At 42.4% G+C, this 23,331-nt stretch overlaps 1 protein-coding gene across 5 annotated transcripts in view; it reads right to left on the bottom strand.

Annotated features, from left to right (window-relative positions):
• CCDC15 (coiled-coil domain containing 15) overlaps positions 1-9,261 on the bottom strand; it is a 47,323-nt gene extending 38,062 nt beyond the window's left edge. For 3 of the 5 annotated variants that reach the window (XM_043452067.1, XM_043452071.1, XM_043452072.1), the window contains exons 1-5: positions 8,988-9,244; positions 8,475-8,663; positions 6,078-6,227; positions 5,336-5,527; positions 476-589 (exon numbers count right to left, since the gene is read on the bottom strand). In XM_043452067.1, coding sequence (XP_043308002.1) covers positions 476-589; positions 5,336-5,527; positions 6,078-6,227; positions 8,475-8,654 — 636 coding nt within the window. In that variant the 5' untranslated portion in view covers positions 8,655-8,663; positions 8,988-9,244. The other 2 variants (XM_043452070.1, XM_043452069.1) reach the window with 2 other exon arrangements.
• Positions 9,262-23,331: the final 14,070 nt, after the last annotated feature.

The following is a 23,331-nucleotide window of genomic DNA, read 5'->3' as shown; positions in this document are numbered from 1 at the left end:
TATGCATAGAGCATTCTCTCCCCATCTCGATATTTTGCTTTACACTTATCATTGGAAATAATATTCTGCATTTGTGTGCTTGTTTAAGAATATGCTTTCCTACTAGCACAGGAGCTCCTTGAGGGATCTTTTCACCAGTGTTAAGTTCTGCTTCTAGAACAATGCCTGGCAACTACAGGTAGTCCATAAATATCTATTGAATGAATGTTTTAAATTGAGCTTATACTGTATCTAATTTTATATCCTACTTTTTCCACTTACGTTCATATCACAAACACTTTCCCTAGGCTTCAAATATCCTTTGAAAGCATGATATTTTTGATAACAGCTATATATGGATATATCATGTTTGTAGACTACTCCCTACTATTGGAAAATTAAGGTCATTTCCAATTATTTTTTAGTTCTAAACAATGCTGAGATATAAATTAATCTTTATCCTATTTTTTACCTGTATTTTTAGAACTTAAATTACCTCCTGGGTGGGAAAGCTTTTCTTTATATCATCTGGAAACTCTGGTGCATCTTTCTGATTCACAGTTTTAAATGATGCCAGCCGATGACGTGCTTCTTTCATGCTTTGACTAAGCTGCCAAGGAAAAGGGGAAAAAAGAAAACAAAAACAGGCTAAAGTCTTAATATCAAATTCGCTAAGTGTTCCAACAGGAAAACAGGCCCCTATTATTAAAAAATGCCAGACCTGAGACCAGAGGATTACCTGCAAAGAAGACTTTCTGATGCGCTGATAAGCTTTTACAACACTTTTTATTATTCTAAGAGACTGCATTTCATAACTTGATTTAAGTGCTGTTACTCAAATCATTTTTTAATAATGTATGCTTTATATTAAGTAAGTACACAAAAATATTAGAACCTAAAGATCTGAATTTGGAAATGATTCAGCAGATATATTCTTTACCTTCTACCTATCTTCTTAATAAAGAGTTATTTCTTCAACTTGTCCTTGCATGCCTGATCACTTTTATCACTCCTAGTCCCCTAAAATTGTTTTTTCTTATTTATATGGGTTACTTCTTCACCTGTAACATTTGAAGACTGTACTTACTTGTCTTTTCTCAAATGTCACTTCTTCCAGGAAGCCTTCCTACATTAATTTAGAATACAAATTCAAACATCTCAACAGAACCAATTTGTTTCAAGTACTCTAGACAACAATTAGTAATAAATATTAATATTAAATATGTTAATTTTGTGTTTATTCCCTTATTTCTACCTAGCAATTTCAGTAAGCACCTACTTTGATTTCTTTTTCAGGGAAGCACTGCCTATTTCACACTTCCCATATCTGCACAGAATGTTCCTTTAAGGAAAATCCAGGTAAGCATATTCCTATACCATTCAGTGAAATTATGGCAAAGCCAGGACCAATTTCAACCCATCCAGTGAAAGTTTAACGACATCATTTCTCCCTTACAGGGAAATAATGATTATGGTTTACAGATATAAATAACAAATATTTTATGATATTTACTAATAGTGACTAGAGATGAAAATTCTGTTACCAGTCCAGTTTCCTTACAGCATATTACCTCTGTTTTGACCTTGCTTCTAAGAAGGTCTATACCTCTAGCCAGAGAAACCAGCTTGAAACATTATACTTTATTCTATTAAAAGGAGGACTTTTAATTTAGTTAGAGTAGCTAAATTTAGTTAGTAGAGTAGCTAAATGGGTCAAGATAGAGTTAATCACAATGCAAAAAGATACAGTATATTTGCAGCTGAAGTTACGAAAAAATACAGAGCCACGAACACGCCTGCTTTAACTCACTGTCAGGTATGACAGACATAACTGCCCTGTATAATGGGACCAAGGATGCAAAATACTTGGTGTGACAGATTTAAATAAGAGTTACTTATGTATTCTTCATTTTCCATCAAGTCACACCTCTATTAGAATCACAGATTGATTTTAGTCCTTTAAGCAGGATATTTCAACTGGTCCAGCAATTGGACTATACCTAACATTCAGTTTCTCTGTCATTAAATCAACTCAAAAGCCCTTTCAATGACCTGCTATGAGGATGTAGTATGCTGAATAACAGTCACCCAAAGATATCAAGAGGCTTTCAGGTGGCGTCAATTGTAAAGAACCCATCTGCTAATGCAGGATGTACAAGAGATGTGGGTTTGATTCCTGGATCAGGAAGACCCCCTGGAGAAGAATGTGGCAACCCACCCAGTAATTTTGTCTGGAGAATCCCACGGACAGAGGAGCCCGGCAGGCTATAGTCCATGGTGTCCCAAAGAGTTGGACACAACTGAAGCGACTTAGCACGCACACAAAGGTATCAGGTCTTAATTCCTTAGACTTGTAATTGTTACTTTATAAAGAGAAAGGGCCTTTGCACATGTGATTAAGTTGAGGATCTTGAGATGATCTTGGATTATCTAGACTAGCACTAAAAGCCATCACAAGTGGTTTTCATAAAACATATTAGATATGAGGAAAACCAGACATACAGAAAAGGTGATGTGAAGATGGAGCCAGAGATTGGTTTGATGTGGTCACAAGCAAAGGAATGCCAGCAGACACCAAAAGCTTGAAGAGTCAAAGAACAAATATTCCCTAGAATCTGTGGAAGGAGCATATCCCTGCAGACACCTTGATTTTGGCTCAGTGAAACTGATTTTGGACTTCTGGTCTCCACAACTGTGAGAGAAAAACTTTTTGTCATTCTAAGCCACTAAGTTTGTGGGCTTACAAATCCCCCTATTTGTTAAATGTTCATTTTAACAATTTGTTAAATGTTCATTTAACAAATTATGTAAAATGAACAGGCATACAAAGAGGCTAAAGGAGTTTTAAGTATGCCAAAGTTGTGGAGCTGTGATGATGAGAATACCAGTTTGCAGTAGAAAAGTAAGTAAAGAAGAGAGAACACGTGTAGAGACAGGCTGACCAACTGTCGCAGTTCGACTGGAACTGTCCCAAAGGAGTTACTGCTTTGGACACTGTCTCACTGTCTAGTTCTTGGTGACATCTAGTGGATAGAAAGTGCAACAGAAACAGTAAGATTAAAAAAAAAGTTGAGCTACTATTGTCACGGATTGCATAAGCAAAAGTTTATAGGCTTAGAGTAGTTTAAGTCACTGAATATTCCTCAGGAGCTCATCTTCTTTTAAGAAAAAAACAGGGTCGGGACTTCCCTGGCGGTCTAATGGTTAGGACTCCTTGCTTCTACAGCAAGCAGCATGGATTTCCCCTGGTCAGGGAACAGGAAGATCCCACAAGCCCCAAGGCCCAGCCCAAAAAGAAAAAAAAAAAACAGGGTATAAAAACTTTTATATTCTAGACTTTTTACTGTTCCTATCTTAAAATTCTTTTGAATTTACCAATTCAACTCAGTTTACCAGTTCAAAATATACAGCTCAATTTCACCTCCTCTAAGAATTCTTCCCCAACTATTTCTTTAGAATTAAAACATTTTTGAACTTCCACTGCACAAATTTATCACCAAATGCAGCAAATATTTCCATATTTTAACCAACAGATTAGGAGTCTGTTAGCTTTGTACCTCTACTTGGAAATGTAAACCCATGAAAGGTCCTATTTCACATATCATTAGTAACCGTACAATGCTTAACAAATGCTGTATATTCAAATATCTGTGGACTGATGTGTCCTATTTAAGTATTATACAGATGAAGTACAATCCTCACTACAATGGGATTTATAGCTACAAGCACCATGAAAGCAAGGGCTGTGTCTGTCTCGGTCAATGTTTTATCCTTTGTACTTTATGCAGTGCCTGGCTCAATAAATACTGGCTCGGTAAATTGTTCATAATAGTTAAAAGAAAATAAAAAATGATCACTACAAGCCAAACAATAACAAGAAAAAGTCATAGTCTGGCAAAGAGAAAAAAATCTTTTTAAAAAGTATCTCAACACAACATGTACTTATAATAAAGCTTTCTCTATTTATCCTAACAGCACAAAAAGATTTGCTCCATATTTATGACCAAGCATGTTAGCATCACACAACTTTTATTTTCACATAATCGTAATTTTCCACATTTTTTTCCTCCTCTTACTAACCCTTTGGATTACACTTTAAAAGGATAAGATAGGAGAAGGAAATGCCAACCCACTCCAGCATTCTTGCCTGGAAAAGTCCATGGACAGAGGAGTCTGGCGGGCTGAGGTCTATGGGGTTACATGACTGAGCACACATGCATAAGGAGGGTGGAGGGAGATGGGTTGGTAGCAATAAACTGGTAGAACTAAATAAAATAAAATAAAATGATAAGATGAAGGATTATTCCCACAACCAAGTTGAAGAACGTGATCAACTGAACAAAAGCCAAGGTACACTAAGTAGGGTGGGGGTGCTGATTAGATGGCGTCAAGTGACTTGAGTGGATGGAGCTATTCATGGTGGTTAATTTTTAAATATTAGGTATACAAAGTGAATCACTGAAAAGTTATATTAAAAACTTGTGAGTACGTCAATTTAGAGTTTACTTATTATTACTTGACTTACAGACCAATTTATTGTGATAATCAGATTGAGGGACAGAAAAAAGAAACAAAAACAATCATTGAAAGTCCCATATATGTACTGAACCTTTGTGCAATAGAGGTTAGGAGTCATTTTTGTCCGTATGCTACAAATTGAGAGTCACTTACCCACAACAACTTAAGTATAATTGGAAAATCTACATTCTTTGACTTAAAGTTCTTTCTCATAAGTTTTGAACTCTAGTACTTTGGTATCATAAGTGTCCAATCAATAAATAAAAATTTTTGTTGCTGTTGTTCAGTCACTAAGTCATGTCCAACTCTTTGCAACCTCATGGACTACAGCACGCAGGCTTCCCTGTCCTTCACAATCTCCTGGAGTTTGCTCAGACTCATGTCCATTGACTCGGTGATGCTATCCAACCATCTCATCCTCTATCTCCCCCTTCTCTTCTGCCCTCAACCTTTCCCAGCCATCAGGGTCTTTTCCAATGAGTTGGCTCTTCACATCAAGTGGCCAAAGTAGTGGAGCTTCAGCTTCAGCATCAGTCCTTCCACTGAATATTCAGGGTTGATTTCCTTTAGGATTGTCTGATTTGATCCCCTTGCTGTCTGAGGGACTCTCATATAATTTTAAATATAAATTTAAAATGTATATTAAAAATAAACATCATCCCATTAATCTTCACTTTACCAAGGTAAAAAAAGGGGGGGAGGTGATAAAAGTTGGGGAAGGTGATAAAAGTTGAAGTTGATGTGACACTTCCTAATCTCTACATCATAGGCCAGGTATGTCATATATCTAAAAAAAAGAAAAAAACCAGAGACATAAATAAAATGAATATGTACTTACAGCCTGGGCTTGTTGTTGGAACAGTTCATACTGATTCTCTCTGTCTTCTATTCCACCCTCAAGCATCTGGGGAGGAGGCAATCTGGCACTTCCAATAGCAGCATTCAAATTGCTTGGAAAAACGCTTGTTCTTTTAGGAGTTAAGTGTGCAAGATCTGAAGAGTGCATGGCTATAGAGCCTTCTTTCTCTGCCTACATGAAGGAAGAATGAGTGAGATTCCTCTAGTGAGACTGATTCCCCCCAGCCCAGTATAACCAACTGATATCTACAAGCAGTCCAAAAGTCTTAAAACCGGGGTTGGGGAGAGGGATGGGAAATTTTAGTTGACAAAGAAACTAACATTTACCAGGCACCTACTAGGTGCTAATAATCTATATTATCTAATTCTCAAAACAACACTGTGAGACAAGAACTATGTCCCCACTTCACAGATAAAGAAACCACAGCTGAGAGAATTTAAGCACTTCGCCCAAGGCCACATAGCTAATAGGGAGCAAAGCCAGAATTTAAACCCCAACCCAAACTCTGACATTATTTATAACTATCTGGTGAAAGCAAGAGGTCATCAGAACAACACAGGAAAACAGAAACAAGTTTCTCTGCCTACAAATCTACTGCCCTCACTAGTTAATGAAACAAAGCCTGGAATCAAGAAAGGTGATTCTGTTGTTTCCTAATTGCATTTCCCAAAACAAACACATGTTCCATCCAATCTTTACTCAGGCTCACTTTTGAACTTACAGCTTCATAAGACCTCTGAAGTTGTTGCTTTTTTCTCAGCCGAACTTGCTGATTTACTCGGCTTTTGACTTGTCTCTGAAAACGCTTCAGAGCTTCTTGTTTCTTTCTTAGCTGCTCCTTCAGTTCTTCTTCAATTATATATGCTGAAGTCTTTAAAGATGAAAGATAGAAAATAAATTTAATGTCCCACTAGTTTTGCCTACTGTAAACACAAAGTGGTCAAGATACAATCCCGAAAAAATAATTCAGTTCTATAATCCAAAATTCCCTGTACAGTGAAGAAGTCACAGTAGTTCAGAGCTGATAATCTAAACATAGCTGTGCTGTGCTTAGGCGCTATGTCATGTCCAACTCTTTGTGACCCCATGGACTATAGCCCACCAGGGTTCTTTATCCATGGGGATTCTCCAGGCAAGAGCACTGGAGTGGGTTGCCATGCCCTCCTCCAGGGGATCTTCCCAACCCAGGGATTGAACCCAGGTCTCCTGCATTGCCGGCAGATTCTTTACCATCTGACCCACCAGGGAAGCTCAAGTGAGTACCAAGAACTGAAACCAAATCACAAACTAAAACTTAGAACCTGTGAGCACAAAAATCAAATCTTAATTTTTCATGTACTGAGAACTAAAAGTATCTTCATTAATTCTTAATGAACCAATTCAAACCTATCTTGTGCTTCAGTTTCTAAAGTGAGTAAAATAGTCCACATATACCAGATTGCTCGACTTCCCTGGTGGCTCAGATGGTAAAGAATCTGCCTGCAAGGCAGGAGACCTGGGTTCGATCCCTGGATCGGGAAGATTCCCTGAAGAAGGGAGTGGCTACCCACTCCAACATTCTTGCCTGGAGAATTCCATGGACAGAGGAACCTGGTGAGCTAGTAGTCCATGGGGTTGCAAAGAGTCTGGCATGACTGAGAAACTAACATTAACATATCAGATGGCTCACCACTCACCCACCATGTGCTATTATAAAATGAGAATTCTGCTGCATTTTTAACCAAGCATGCCCTTCCTGTCATCTCCACCTAGAAAAGGCTTACTCAGTCTCCATGAATATCCAATACCCCTCTGTTACCTTTCATTCTTGGAAAAGGAAATGGCAACCCACTCCATTATTCTTGCCTGGAAAACCCCATGAACAGAGGAGCCTGGCAGGCTACAGTCCACGGGGTCCCAAGAGTCGGACACAACTTAGTGACTACACCACCACCACCACCACCACGCACCACCTCTCATTCTTACTGACATTGAGTACAATAATTCTTAACTCCCTATTAGATTATGACTCCTTTGAGGGCAGGAAATGTGTTTCATTCTCCTTTGCTTCCCCTACTATAAGGGAGCCTAGAATACAAAAGTACTCAATATTTATATAAAGCTTAATTCCAAAACAATCTGGAACGTTTTATTACATTTGAGTCCTTGATCATTGTTCACTTCCTCTAAGTGTTCTGAATGGCAAAGAATGAAAATAATAGTAGTCACCATGATTAAAGATCTATTAGCATAAGCACTTTAACTTCTATCACTGAATCCTCAAAATTAGCTCTAATACTAGGTATTCTTATCTCTTACATGAAAGATGAGGAAATGGGCTCAGAAACATTCATCTTTAGTAGCAGCCAAAGATCCTACAGCTGGCAAGTAGCAACGCTAGAACATTCTCTGACTCCAACACTTACGCCCTATACTGTATTGCTTTTCTCTGGACTATGTTTCTCTTCCATAAGGAATCGCCAAATTAAATAAACCCATCATATACCTCCTGTCTATCCGTTCTTCTAACACCGTGATACCAAATTCTAATTCTGAGGGGTGCCTCAAATTATTTCACAGTCTTTAAATTCTCAAAATCAAGTGAATTTAAATTCCAATTAAAATTATGAGTTCCAAGAAATCTGTCCCATAAACTATTCTAGAACATATGTACCAGAGAGTAGAATGTACAAGTATCAATGAATAATTAGGTAACACAATTCCAAAGGAGAGATATATACATCAAGTCTGGACAAGTGACTCGTTAACTCAAGCCCAGACAAACTGAAGCCACCTGCGCCTCTTTCCTTAACTCCCATTGTCTGCCTGCCCTCTTTTGCCCTCACCTTGAGATTACCAAACATTTTCCTGAAGTGCATGACTGGTTCCAAGTTGTGGCTCTCAAGTGTAAACCAAAGATAAGACTGTACCACATTTAGAAACAACTAAACATCTTTGTATAATTTAATTAACAACTACGTATTTGTTCAATAACCCTAAAGCAAAAACGTAACTATTTATGACGGAATACAAACAGCATCCTCAGACTGCTTATGCGAGCACAAGGAATTAGGGAAGGCTAATAAAAAGAAAGATGGGAGAAGAAACCCCACCACATTGGCATCAAACTGACACTCACAGCTGCCGGGACTTCTGAACTATCTGGCGGGGCAGGCTCCACCCAGGCCCCAACGGGTGCTATAGCCTGGTTCCTCTCAGCCAGCACTGCCAACACGTCCTTGCTCTTCAAGGGGTTTAAAGCCAGGGGCAACTTTGTGGTATTTCGAGGCTTCTTGAGGGGGGCCATACTTCTTGGCATCTATGACTCCTGGTTAGGAGAGAGGAAAAGCTCAAAATCTTCAAACGACCGCCTTAAAAAACTCAATTCCCTAACACCTGTGCCACAGAATCCTGACAAAGACTTCCTTCTGGCGAAGGAAGAAAGGAAGAGGGACGATACAAATAAAGTGTTGTAAAGGAAGGAAATGTTTCAGGATCGCCCTCGAAAAGCAACACGGAGGAGCGCGGGGAAGAAATAAGAATCTGACTGAGAGAAGGAAACTGTGCCATTGGGGGCACAGCGACAAGAGAAAGGGAGGAAAGAGCGTAGCAGCGGGAGGGCGACGGGACTGGGAGGGTGCGGGGTGGGAACCTGGGTCTGACGCCGAAAGTTCAAATAATTGGTATCCGGTTATGGGGGCAGCGCTGAACGCCGGGGAGTCCCGGACCAGAGAAAAGCCTGTTTCTCAGGCCTCGGGGTCACACTCTGGCTGAGACTGCACCGGCCTAGTAGTATTGATCGCAGCTGGCCACAACTCAAGCTAACATGGATACTAAGGTAACTACCGCCAGTAAACCGCCGCTTTGGAGAAACCCGCGTCGCGCTGCCCCACCCCGCCCTTCGGCGCCCTAGTATCCGCCTCTACCGGGCTCACGTCATCTCCCGGGGACTGGAAAAGCGTGAGGGGCGGAGTTAGCGTCCAGATGTGCGTCACCTCCGCTTCGTCTCGCTGAGCGGGTGGGACTTGTGAATGCTAGTGGAATGGGTGCGGCCAGGGTGAGTTCCCCCGGCGGCTGGGAAACCGGCCAGCAGAAATGTGGGTCTGCCGGCGGTGCCTGAATATCCCAGCGCCGGGGATGTCCGGCATCTTCAGGCAAAGGAATACGTTGGGCTGAAAAGCAGGTTGACTGAGCGGGTTGTTGTTGATAAGTCGTGTCTGACTCTTTTGCGATCCCATGGACTGTAGCCCGCTAGGCTCATCTGTCCGTGGGATTTCCTAGGCAAGAGTACTGGAGTGGGTTGACATTTCCTTCTCCAGGGGATCTTCCCGACAGGGGGGATCGGACCGGGTGTCCTCCTTAGCAGGCGACTTCTTTACCACTGAGCCATAGAGAAGCCCATAACTGAGCGGATCAGGGGCCTAATTGAAGGAAGCACAGGAAAAGGGCGAAGGCGGGCCTGGCAGGGCTTCCTTCAGGAACGAACTAAGCCAGCAGCTCAGACCATAAAGAATCTGCCTGTAGTCGGGAAGAATCCCTGGGTCGGGAAGATCCCCTGGAGAAGGAAATGGCACCCACTCCAGTCTTCTTGCCTGGAAAATCCCATGGACAAAGGAGCCTGGCGGCCTACAGTCCATGGGGTCCCAAAGAGTTGGACAGGACTCAGCAACTAACACTTTTCAAGCCAGTTGTAAATCATGCTGATCCTTTGTACACCTCCCTACATTAGTAGTGCTATTTCATACATGTTCTTATACATAAATATGGTCTCCCTGCCTGCTCCAAGCTTTCATTATCCCTGTGAGATACCCATTCGTTCATTCATGTAACTTACAATTGAGAGATTTTTTGTATACCAGTACTGTTTTAGGCACTGGAAATGTATAGCAGTGAACAAAAGAGATAAATATCCTTTGTTCGTGGGAGTGACAATGAGAAATAACAAAATAGATTCATGAATAAGTAAACAAATGTGTTCAGGTGATGAGCATTGTAGATTAAAAGCTGAGGATGAGGATAAAAAGTGTGTCGGAGGGTAGGGGAGATGAAATTTTAGATAGGATGACCAGAGAAGGCTTCAGAGGTAATTTTGAGCAAAGAATCCAATGCACATTTCCATGGAATAATGAAACACTCCTAATTTTCACTGGAGAGCTTTCTAAAAGTTCAGGCAAAGTGAACTGCAAGTACAATCTCTCCAGAGTGGGTGCCTGCCTGGCTGAGAACCTGAGCCCTGGGGCTTCCTCACATTAAACAGACTGGGAAGAAGAGGGGAATGCAAAGAAATTGGAAGGATCAGCCTGTAAGCCTAGGAAGAAAACCAGGAGTGTGTAATACCTTGAAGAAAATGTTTTATTGAAGAGGAATTTAACCTGTGTTAAATTCTGATAGGTCAAATAAGATGATGACTGAAATTAACTGTTGGATTGAACAATATGGAGGTCATAGATAACTTTTATAAAAACAGTGTTTTGGGGGTAGTTTGAGATCAAAAGGCTGCTGGGTAGGCCTAGAGAGGGAGGAAGAATTAAAGACAGCCATTTTAGACAACTCTTACAATGAGTTGAATTGTAAAGTGACACAGAGAAAATGTGTATCTGAAAGAGATAGATCATAGGATTCTTTTCTTTAATATTGCAGTCCGTGTGTTCTGTTGATGCTAACTATCCAGTAAACAAAAGAAAACTGACAATGCAGGAGAGAGATGGAGGAATTTTTGTATCTGTGTCCTTAAGTGGGTAAGAGGGAATGGGATCTAGTGAACAGTTGAAGGCATTGGCCTTAGATAGCAGGAGAGAGAGTTCATTATAACACTAGCAGTGAAGTAGAATATATACTGGTAATTGGCTAATATGGCAGTGGGAGCTTGTGGAAGTTCCTTTCTGATTGCTCTGTTTTCTCCATAAAATAGTATTTTTGTTAGCCTACAGGGTGACTCTAATGATCCCCACCTCCTGGTATTCACACCCTGTGTAGTCCCCTTTCACACTGTACACACCATGTAGAATTGTTCTGTGTGACCAATAGTATATGACATGTCACTAGAAATTAGGTTATAAAATAATGCTGTGTTTCTCTCTCTCCACCATGTACTCTCATTCTTTCTATCTCTCACTCTTGCTGTGATTCTCACTCTTTCCCAACACTTGCTCTGGGGGAATCCATTTATGTCATGGGAAGTCATATAAGAAGGACCACATGGCAGTGAACTGAAGGGTGTTGCCAACAGCCTGGTGAATGATCTTGGAAGTGGATCCTCCAGCCCCAGTCAAGTCTTCAGAGACCGTAGTCTTGGCCAACAACTTGACTGCAATCTCATAAGAGACCCTGAGCCAGACTATCCAGCCAGAAACTTTGTGAGATAATATTTGTTCTTTCAACATGCTAGATTCTGAGGTAACTGGTTACACAGAAAGACATAACTATTACAAATAGAAAGCAAATTCATCAATGAATAAAATAGAAAAAAAGAGATGCTGGACGTTTGAAAAAGGTGTACAGTAGTTGTCCAGAAGAGGAGAAGTATGAATTAGAAACATGTACAGTTGCCAGACAGCCTTAAGGACCCATGTGAGGTTCCTGATTATGAATTTAAAGTGAGACTAGTCAGCATGTTTGAGGGTTTTCCTTCAGTTGCGTGGTTACAGGCATAATCATAGGTGGGGGTTTTAATTTTAACCAGGGTTGAGTTTTTACCGAACTATTACTTACAAGCAAGAAAGGTGCAAGAGAGTTAAAGATGAGTGCAAGGGAGTAATTAAATGACTGGCCATGGTATTGAAACTTCCCTAGTGGCTCAGATGTTAAAGAAACTGCTTGCAATGCAGGAGACCTGGGTTCGATCCCTGGGTAGGGCAGATTCCCTGAAGGAGGGCAGGGCAACCTGCTCCAGTATTCTTGCCTGAGAATCCCCATGGACAGAGGAGCCTAGAAGGCTACAGTCTGTGGGATCGCAAAGAGTCAGACATGACAGAGTGATTAAAAATCATCTTAGCTACTTGTCACCCTTTCCCATATTTGTTTTGTGTGCTCAGTCGCTTAGTCATGTCCGACTCTTTGCAATCCCATTGGCTGTAGCTGTCAGGCTCCTCTGACCATGGAATTCTCCAGGCAAGAATACTGGAGTGGATTGTCATTCCCTTCTCCAGGGGAATTTCCCAATCCAGGGATCGAACTTAGGTCTCTTGCATTGCAGGCAGATTCTTTACCATATGAGCCACCAGGGAAGTTACTAAGTAGATACGGGACCTGGTAAAGTTGGCAGGATCAAGACCTTGTAGGGTCCAGTGGTAGGGCTAAGGTTTGTTAGAGCGAGATGCACTGAAAAAATAAGAGCTGGTTGAGGGACTTCCCTGGTGGTCCAATGGCTAAGATTCCCAGCTCCCAATGTAGGGGCCCAGGTTCCATCCCTAGTCAGGGAACTAGGTCCCACATGCAATAGCTAAGAGTTCGTGGGTCTCAACTAAAGATCTCACATGCCACAACAAAGACCTGATGCAGCCAAATAAATAAATAAATACCTATTTTTTTAAAATAGGTGGTGATCTCAAGATGCTTGAAACTGCAGATATTGGTACTGTCCAAGTCTATGGTATGACCAAGGGAGAGAGTGCTGAGGTAGAAGAACAAAACTGCGGCAGAAGAAGTCACAGAAATGAGGGCAAGAGCACTTAATGGACTATTCCTGAGGTTATTGAAATCACCAAGATCCATGACCAGAATAGTGTTGGTGAGAGCCAGGAGCAACAGTCTTCAAGGAATTCCAGGAAAAGACCTGGAGGTTGGTGGATGACTGTAGCTGGCAAATTAGTACATGGCATAACCTAACATGGAGTCAAAGCGAAGGGCGAAGCAGAGAAAAAGGAGCTCCCTTTTTATAAATAATAGAATTAAAAAAACAAATGGTTTTAGATAGCACTGAGTAATCAAGTAACAAGAAGGAAACCCAACATTGTAGGGCAATTATCCTCCGATTTTAAAAAATAGTGTAAATTTTTTATGGTTAATTTTAAAAAAAGAAAGTAAGGGGAAAAAAAGAAAACCCACCCCACATCCACCCAGAGTGGTGAGAAACAGAAAACAGCTACTGCTGAAGAGGGCCAGAGGGAGATGGATTTGTGCACCTACACACACACACACACACACACACACACACACACACACACTCCAACACTAGGAAGAAGTGTTATCAGGTAGCTTCTCTAACCTGCTCACTCAGGTCTGTGCCTCCCACTAGCTACTGTGGCTTCATATATAAATCTATATTCTTGCATTTCCAGAGAGATCTCATCTTGAGCCCAGCTCCCATTTGCTGATGTTTTCACAAGGCTTATCTTCCATGGCCAGAGTTAGTTTCTTGGCAAGGGAACTGTTTGCTTAGAAATGTCTGTCTTCTTCAGAAACTTAAAAGAACGAGTGTTGCTGGCACCAGAGTCTTGCGGCCCTGCTTCAATCACTCCTCCTCGGGGGGATGCCCTCTGATGTGTGTGGCTGGCGGATCCCTGGCCATCAATGCGCAGAGCTCTGAGTCACTGGGTCCTTGGCAGCGGTCCACCCCACACAGAACTCCAAAATGTGCTGCTTGATCATCACTAACCTGTTTGTGGCTGACTGACACCCCCCTCTCCAACCTGTAACACATTGGAAAACGTGGTCACCTGTTCATCCCAAGGGTCTGTCCTAAGGAGAACCTTTCCTGAAGTGGGAAAAATGGCCTGTTCCCCCCTCTAGGGACCTGGAAGCTCAACTGCTGAGTCATCACCCACTTCCACTCTCTTCCCCACATTTGAGCAGGATTCCCCAGTGTTAGCATCCAATGTTCTGGGCTGTTTCCTCCAAGTCTTCTGTGTTCCTCCTCCCCTTTACCTAACTCTTGATGCTAAAAGCTCAATTCCTCTGTTCACTGGTGCCGAATTAAATCTTGGACAGAATTTGGGGGGAAGCAGAAAAGAGTAGCTTTATTGCTTTTCCAGGCAAAGCGGGCCACAGTGCACTCATGCCCTCAAAACTGTGTGTCCCCACTTGGGGAAGACAGTGACAAGTTTAACAGTAAATGTCAGCTCCTGACATTCTTCTGATGGGTTGGTGGGGAGGTAAGTGGGTGTCAACATTGTCAGCCTTCAGGTCCAACTCGTCTGGGGTCAACAGGCTTGTGGGGAGCATACCATAACTTCTCCCACCTGGAAGGAGTTTCCATAGCTAAAAAATACCTCCAAGATATTGTTGTGTGTCTTCTGTGATGGGGAAACAGAACCTTGCCCCAAGGCTGCCCTTGACTGTTTCTACCTGGTCTTGCATCCCCTCCCTTCCCTAATTAACAGCTGTTTGAATTTGCCCATTGGAACTCTGGGAAGGTCATGAAGACTGAATGAAGGCTGTTTCCTGTGATCAAGGAAATGGGAGACACAGAAAGGCTCTGTCCCCAGGAGCCCCACATGGCCCAGCTTGGTATCAATCCCAAAATAACCTTTCTAACTGAAATCGTTGGCAAGGGTCCTTCTGCTTGTTTGTGCCAACCAAGTTTTTTACAAAGTGTTTCCTTGTAAATGGCATCAATAACAGATTGTTCCAATTAAGCCCACTTGTCTCAAGAGCATCTGCTGTACTCATCTTTGCAAAAAATTCTCTAAATTTATCAAAGATAAAGAAGCATTTTCCCCTTTCTCTTGGTGGGTGATTAAAAAAAAATTAACACAAGAATTTCATTGTCCTCCATATTACCAAATGCTCATCTCACATGGACATAGAGATGCGCTTCCCAGATCCTGAATCAAGGAAGGGCTTGATGGCCTAGCTTCTGAGAGTGTTGTAGCCCCTTGAGCTGTCAGCTCCTTAAGGGACATTAGCTTCAGAGAGCAGCCTTGCTCTCTGAGGAGGAGACTCATCCCAAGACTGATGGTCTGGAAATGTAAAGACAAGGTGCTTTTTGTTTATTATTATTATTTTTTAAATTTTTTATTTTGTATTGAGGTGTAGCTGATTACCAGTGTTGTGATGGTTTCAGGTGAACAACGAAGGGACTCAGCCATACATACACATGTACCCACTCTCCCCCAAAACTCCCCTCCCATCCAGGCTGCACATGACATTGAGCTGAGTTCCCTGTGCTATACAGTAGGTCTACACTGGTTATCCATTTAAAATATAGCAGTGTGTACATGTCCATCCCAGACTTCCTAACTATCTCTTCCCCACAGCAACCCTACATTTGTTTTCTAAGTCTGTGAGTCTCTTTTTGTTTTGTAAGTAAGTTCATTTGTATCATTTCTATTTCGATTCCACATATAAGTGATGTCATATGATATTTTCCTCTTCTGTCTGACTTGCTTCACTCAGTATGACAGTCTCTAGGCCCATCCATGTTGCTGCAAATGGCATTAATTTCATTCTTTTTAATGCCTGTGTAATATGCCATTGTGTATATATATACCATGTCTTCTTTATGCATTCCTCTGTCAATGGACATTTAGATTGCTTCCTTGTCTTGGCTATTGTAAACACTACTGAAATGAATATTGGGACGCATGTATCCTTTTCAGTCATGTTTTTCTCCAGATACATAAGGCGTGGGTGTTTCTGCCTAACTTGGAGCAATTCTGATGAGCCATCATTTCAGCTGCAGAGCTCCCCATGGACTTGGCTGAGGCTGTCCAGCCTGAATCACAGCTCAGTCAATCCCTCTGCCTCCTCCTATTTCCTTCTCCTCCCTTCAACAGGTGTCAATATCCAGTCCCTGATAAAATCCTGAACTTGAAACTTCGTTTCAGAGTCTGCTTCCTGGAGAACCCAACTACAACCTCTGAGTGTTGTTACACCTCAGGGACCAAGGCAGGAACAGCTTTCAGGCCATATTACTCCCAGTGTAAAATCCACAGATAGTCTGTGTGTGTGTGTTAAGTTGCCTCAGTCTTGTCCGACTCTTTGCAACCCCGTGGACTGTAGCCCCGCCAGGCTCCTCTGTCCTTGGGATTCTCCAGGCTAGAATACTAGAGTGGGTTGCCATGCCCTCCTCCAGGGGATCTTCCCAACCCAGGGATCAAACCCCCATCTTTTATGCCTCCTGCATTAGCAGGCATGTTTTTTATCACTAGCATCATCATTATTCTTTTCTTATTCATCAAAGAGACTGGCAACATTTCAAAGAGATGGTCTAACCACAATTTAAAGTCCTTCCTATTCTCTGTTGTCACTTTTGAGCCTGTGGATTAAGCTAACTCTCACAGTTACCCCACCTCTAGACTATAAGCGAATGTGAGCCAATAAAGTCCCTTATCATCAATGCCATTTTGCATTAGGTTTTATGTTGTTTGTTAACATAGCGCCTAGGTGAGCAAAATAGAAGGATGCTATTGGTAAAGGTAAGAGAATGGAGCGGATAAGCAGAAAGATTCAGAGCTGCCCACAAAAACTGGTTCCAGTGTATGAGTGCTACAATTCTAAACCCATGTGGCATGCTTCGCCTCTGATGGTAACTTCCCTGGGATGGCTATTCTTTGTAGTCAAAGAAGCTTCACTAAGAGACTTCACCTTAACACAAAGGCAGTTTGGGCCAAAATTATTTTATCTGTCAATAAATTGTTGCCTATATTATTCACCATATTTTGACTTTTTTAGAAAATGTACTCCTAAAATACTAGTGGTAAAGGACCCACCTGCCAATGCAGGAGACACGAGAGGTGCAAGTTTGATCTCTGAGTCAGGAAGATCCCCTGGAGGAGGGCATGGCAATCCATCCTAGTATTCTTGTCTGGAAAATCCCACGGTCAGAGGAGCCTGGCAGGCTACAGTCCACATAGTTGCAAACAGTCCGACACGACTGAAGTGACTTAGCACCAAAATACAAAAATTGCTATCTTAAAAGATACTTTAAAAAGTATATTGAAGGGTCTAAAAACAATTTCAAAAGAAGAATTTCAAGAATGTTTTATAGGGAACTTCCCTGGCTGTCAAGTGGTTAAGGCATCAAGCTTCCAATGCTGGGGACCCAGGTTCTATCCCTGGTCAGGGAACTAGATCCTACGACTAAACTAAAAAATTCTGCATACTGCAACAAAGATCGAAGATCTCGAGTGCTGCAACTAAGATCAGGCACAGTCAAATAACTAAATACACATATATAAAGAAAAGAAATTTTGTCTCTCCCTACGTTGAATCCCATGTATCATACATTCATTGTCTTAGTGTCCTCAGAGTCACCACTGGGGACTCAGTCATTCTCCTCCTAAATCTTTCTTTTTTTCCCCTAAGTTCCTGTTGGTTGCCTTTATTCTTCCTTGTCTCATACCTTGTGTCAGAGACATCCTTTTTTCTACCCACTTTTTACTTCTGGGCCTGACTGGAAGCGACCTCTTTCAGGAGTGTAGGGTGTGAACACTAGAACAAGAAGCGGGGGCTGAGTGTACACTATGTTGACATAACCTGTGTGACTTTGAGCCGGTTTCTTAACTTCTCTGAGCTTCATGTCCCTCCTTGTGAAAAAAACTCTTGCCACACAGAGTTGTTAGAATAAGACAATATTCTAAAAGACAGTCTGGCAGAGGGATGGAAACAATCATTAGTTTTTAAGCCAGGGAAATTTGGGGATCCTTTAATCTTCTTAAAAAAGCAGTGCTATTCTAGATAAATAAATGTGTAATCCCCCTTTGTTTTGGGTTTTTCTTTTTTTTTTTTTAGTTTTAATTAGCCCAAGGAAAAGAACATATCTGTGGCAAACTCTTTTCCCCTCTAATCCTCAGTTTATGCTGCAGGCTTCAGTTTCTTCGTCCCTTTCTGTAGTAAAGAACCTTAAATTAAGAGGCAATGGAGAAGAAAAGAAATCAGAAAAAGAGACTAAGACATCTAATTAGTAGAGTGTTAACAATAAAAAAAAAATAAATAAAGATAAAAAAATAAAAAAATTTAAAAAAAGAACCTTAAAGTCACTGCAATCTTCCTGTGGGTATTTGTACTTTTAGACAAACAGCACTCTTTTAATTGGGGCAAATAACCCATGTAAAAAATGTACCTTTTTCCAAACTTGTAAATAAAAATAACCTTAAAAAAATAATAAAAGACAAACTGTAAGGGCAGTAGAGCTGTATTATCAACAGCATTGTAGACTTATTAATAGATGCAGCTTTCCCAGGTAAGGTTAAATACCTCCGCAAGGATTATGTTTTCTGTTACTTTCGAACGGGTCACCTGCCCCACATCCCACTCCTCTTACTAAAGTCTGGAACACCAAGTGCCTTTCACACAGTAGGCAGTTGACTTCCATCTCCGAGCCTCCCTCTTTGGGAGGAGGGCAGGGGAGGGAGGATGGGAGCAAACACTTTCCCGGATACCATTGGTGGGAGGACACCATTTGAGCATCTAGAAGAGAAACAATGAAGCCTTTGACAAACTGAGGGTAATCTGTGGCTTCCCCATGATTTTTCAACCTCCTTTTGTTCGAGCACTGAAACTTTGTTGTTGATTAGTCCGCTCAGTCATATCTGACTCTTATGACCCCATGGACTGCAGCCCACCAGCCTCCTCTGTCCATGGGATTTCCCAGGAGAAAATGCTGGAGTGGATTGCCGTTTCCTTCTCCAGGGGATCTTCCTGAAGCTTTACATGAACAGAAATCCAGAGATGTTTTCTGCTGCATCTTAAATAGGTCAGCGAAAGCTGGATATCTCCATGCTATAATGCCAGTGAATTGCTCCTCTTTGTTCCTCTGGAGAGTTGCTGAATAGGGCACGTTCATCGACTGTGGACACAAGCCTGAGTTCCTCTCAGCTTCTGAGGGGGCAGGAATTCTATTCAGAAATCAAATATTGACTCTCAGCATAAAACACTTGGATGCTTTTCAGTATTCTAGTTTGGAACTGGGAGCTCCTCCTCCCAGCCTTATGGAAATCTACCCCAGGACCCCATGCTCTCCCAGAATCACACACTTCTCCTAATAAGCCCCACGTCTTTTTGAGACACCCCATCTCTGCAGAGGGCTCCCCTGGGGGCGCAGACGGTAAAGAATCTGCCCACAGTGCGAGAGAACTGGGTTCAGTCCCTGGGTCAGGAAGATCCCCTGGAGAAGGAAATGGCAACCCCCACTCCAGTATTCTTGCCTGGAGAATCCTGTGGACAGAGAAGCCTGGTGGGCTATAGGCCATGGAGTTACAAAGAGTCAAGCACGATTGAGCGATTAACACACACACACATCTCTATAGGATGCTTTTCGTCCGGGTTAATCCTCACAGTTATAGACATCTGCAGGCAGCAAAACCAACCTGCAGGGTGCAGGCCCCAGGAAGGGCAAGGGAGTTTTTGACACCCACCCGCCCTATCTCCATTCCTTTTTGATGTTTCTTAGAAGTGAGCCAGAGTTGGAGAGCTTTAAAAAGAAAAAGGAGAAGAAAAAAAATGTCCTTGGGGAGGGCCATTCCTCACTGTCCAGGCCCACAGAAAGCTTGTTTTGTTCCAGAGAGAGCTGGCCAGCTAATCTGTCTCTTGTTCTGCAGTTGCTGGAGCAGCGAGGCGCTGCCTCCTCCCCACACAAAGCCTCACACAAATTCCTCGTTTCCCAGGCAACGTGCCTCAGCTCCACAGACTCTCCGGTCCTCCCGCTCCCTCCACTCTGGCAAGCTGAACTGATGGTAGGGACAAGCCTGGCACCATTCACATACAGGTTTATGGAAGCAAGAATCAAAAGTAGCTTCAGCCACAAGAGAGGGCCCCAGGAGTGGGCAGAGAGGTCCACCTTACATCCTGGAGCTTAGTCAGAGGGTAGGTCCTGGGAGCAAAGGTTAGACCAGGAGGTGGACTTCCAACTGATGACTCAGAGAGGTGGTCAGAAGCCTGAACTTCGTTGGTGACCAACTTGCGTTTCTAATCCAAGTTCTTTTTTTTTTTAATTGGATGATTATTGCTTTACAATGCTATGGTCTCTGCCATACATCAATATATATCAGTCATAATTATATACATATCTCCTTCCTCTTGAGCCTCCCACCACCATTCCACCCTTCTAGGTCATCACAGAGTGCCAGGCTAGATTCCCCGTGTTGTAGAGCAGCTTCCCACTCGCTTTCTGTTTTACACATGACAGCGTATATATGGCAATGCTACTTTCTCAATTTGTCCTACCCTAAGGAATTGGAGAAGGAAATGGCAACCCACTCCAGGGTTCTTGCCTGGAGAATCCCAGGGATGGGGGAGCCTGATGGGCTGCTGTCTATGGGGTCGCACAGAGTCGGACACGACTGAAGCGACTTAGCAGCAGCAAGGAATTGGCAACCCACTCCAATGTTCTTGCCTGGGAAATCCCATGGACAGAGGAGCCTGGGCAAGGGGGGGGCAGGTGGGGGGTGGCGGCAAAAGGGACTTAGCAAGTAAACAAAGCAACTGCTACTCTATGACCTCGGCAAGTTGCTGACTTCTTGAAGTTTTAGTCTTTCTTGTCTGTAAAACGGGTGATGATGTCTACTGAGAAGAAGATACTGGGAGGATTAAATAAACAAATAGATATAAAGTGCCTGACACGAGGAGTAGCTTGCACACACACACACATTGAGAGCTGTTAGAGAAGGGGAGAAGGCTTGTACAGTATGCCTCTCTGAGAATGTCACCCAGAAGTCTGGGGAATTAATTTCTCCTTACCCATCAGAAGCAGCCTTCAGCCCAGATCTGATGGCAGTTGGTAGATAAACATTACAGTGGATAAATGCCCTTTGGGGATGTTAACTCTGGGGCTTGTTCATTATTTCCCTCTGGATTAAGCTCTAGCTGCCCACAGTAGTAATCTGCATGATGTGCAGCCTTCCCTGGCTTCCTTCACTTTGCCTGTCTCATTCCCCCAATATCCAACCTGGTTTTCTGGGGTCAATTTTCAAACAAAATATCTATACTTGACTTTTAAAAAAAAATTAACTTGGCTGCGCTGGGTCTTAGTTGTGGCATGTGGGATCTAGTTCCCTGCTGGGGTCCAGCCCCAGCAGGATCCAGGGGAACCCTCAGGATGAACGGCGTTGGCGAGAGAAGACACATAGGACCGGCCTTAATAGGGCCAAGTCTGCGAGGGAGAGAGAGAGAAAGAAAGAGACCAGACCAGGAATGTGCAGCAGAGTCTGGCAGTTGCTTTATTTTTCACCGTCGCCTTTATACCCTAAGTTGGTACACTTCTAAGGGGCAGATAAGCATGCAGACTTAGTTTAACTTTACATCAGCTTGTCCTTCACGAAACCAGGCGTGCTCTGTATATTTTTTGTTTATGAGAGTCTTTTCCCATAGATTTTTTGTACAATATCTCCTGGCCTTGAGGTTAGCAGAAAACAGAAAAGTGGCAGTCTCATGGTACAGCAAGTTGTAACATAATAGAAATACAATCCTGTTAACATAAAAGTCAGTCTTTTTGCAGAAATTCTCAGCTAAATTTATCTAAAAAGTTTAACACACAAAGACTCTGTGGCTCTGGAGAGGCAGCCCCTGTTTAGCGCTCTTGGTTAAAATTAACAATTATTTTATTGTTTTCACACTAGGGCTAAACTCTTATTTTACTAGATCTCCAACTGTATTAACAATAGTTTCCAGTGCACAACCTCAGCACATTAACATCAACCAAACGTTGATCTAATAACCACTTTTAAAACAATATTTTTTGTATTTTCTAATAGGGCTTCCTCACCCCCCAAAGGGCTCTGTGCCTATTAGGGCCTTTTTTATGGTTAATCTCTATGTATATATCTTTTGGCTTTCAGGCCTGTTGACAATTTATGGCTTGCACCTGGTGCAACTTTAAGCAACTTCAGTAGCCGACCCTGTCTTTTTTGTGGTTAATCTATTTTCTTTCTATTAGGTGTCATCTCCATGGGAACTAGACAGGATTACATTTTTTACAGAACAGAAATGCAAAGGATTGCAAAAACAGCAGATATGGCACAAAACAGGCTCTTAGTCCAAAAGTTAATTACCTGCAAGAAGTCATCAGCTAATCTCTATCTAAACTATTTTCTATTAGGCGTATATGTGGCTATAATATTTGTGGGCTTTTCTCACCCTGAGGAGGGACCTATGCTTAATAGTTTCTTTTGTTAGCGTACTGTGCTAAGGATGTTTAGAACAATCATGAGCATTTTGTGCAATGAGAGCACATATTTATCAAACAAGCCAGAATGCCAGCAAAAGGGTTTGAATTGAAGCATTTCCTTCATCCCTGGCCCCTTCATAGGGCAGCAGCATCCAGGAGATTTATTAATTAGGGTTTTAAGTTGGTCCTCATTCAGTGAAAGAGGAGCAGGAGAACTCTCGGCAGGCAACACAAGAATCTGCAGCAGGGCAAACAAGAACAACAGCAGAAAAAGGGGGGAGGATACAGGGTGGGGTAGAGGCCGAGGCCAACCTGGAGGGTCCCTTATCCTAGACGGCCTTGCCTGTCAGGTTCTTTCCTCGTGACCTCGTCATGGATGGGGTCCTGGACAGCCTTGCCTGCCCGGTATTTTCTTCATGACCTCATCACGGGCGGGACCCCCCATAACGGCTCCCGGCAGTTCCCTGACCAGGGATCAGATCTAGGCCGCCTGCATTGGGCCTGCAGAGTCATAGCCACTGGACCACCAAGGAAGGCCCTTGAAATTTAACTTCTTGACTCAGTGTTTGCCTCTGGAGGTTTGCTAAGATGCCAATATTTCTCCACATTTCTGAAGGCTATGTTCTCAGGACCATCGCTGACTCAGGACTCCTGCTTCAGCTGATTTAACCAGTTCAGAGATCATTTCACTGTTCTATATGTGCCGCCTTCCTACCCACAGTGGTGATCCAGACCAGGAACTCAGTCCTTGGTCTCAGTATATAAACACACACACACACACACACCTGTATTAGTTTTCTATGCTGCATAACAAATTGCCACAAATTTAGCAGCTTAAAATAACATACATTAATTTTTTTAGTTTCTGTGGGTCAGGTACAGCTTAGCTGGGTTTTCTGCTCAGGGTTTCATCAGACTTCAGTTAAGATGTGGGTTGGTCTGCATTCCCTTC

This window comes from Cervus canadensis, chromosome 29 (genome assembly GCF_019320065.1).
Source record: "Cervus canadensis isolate Bull #8, Minnesota chromosome 29, ASM1932006v1, whole genome shotgun sequence".
NCBI classification, from domain to species: domain Eukaryota; kingdom Metazoa; phylum Chordata; class Mammalia; order Artiodactyla; family Cervidae; genus Cervus; species Cervus canadensis.
The sequence above is the reverse complement of the archived record's forward strand: the minus strand, read 5'-3'. Positions and strand labels throughout refer to the sequence as shown.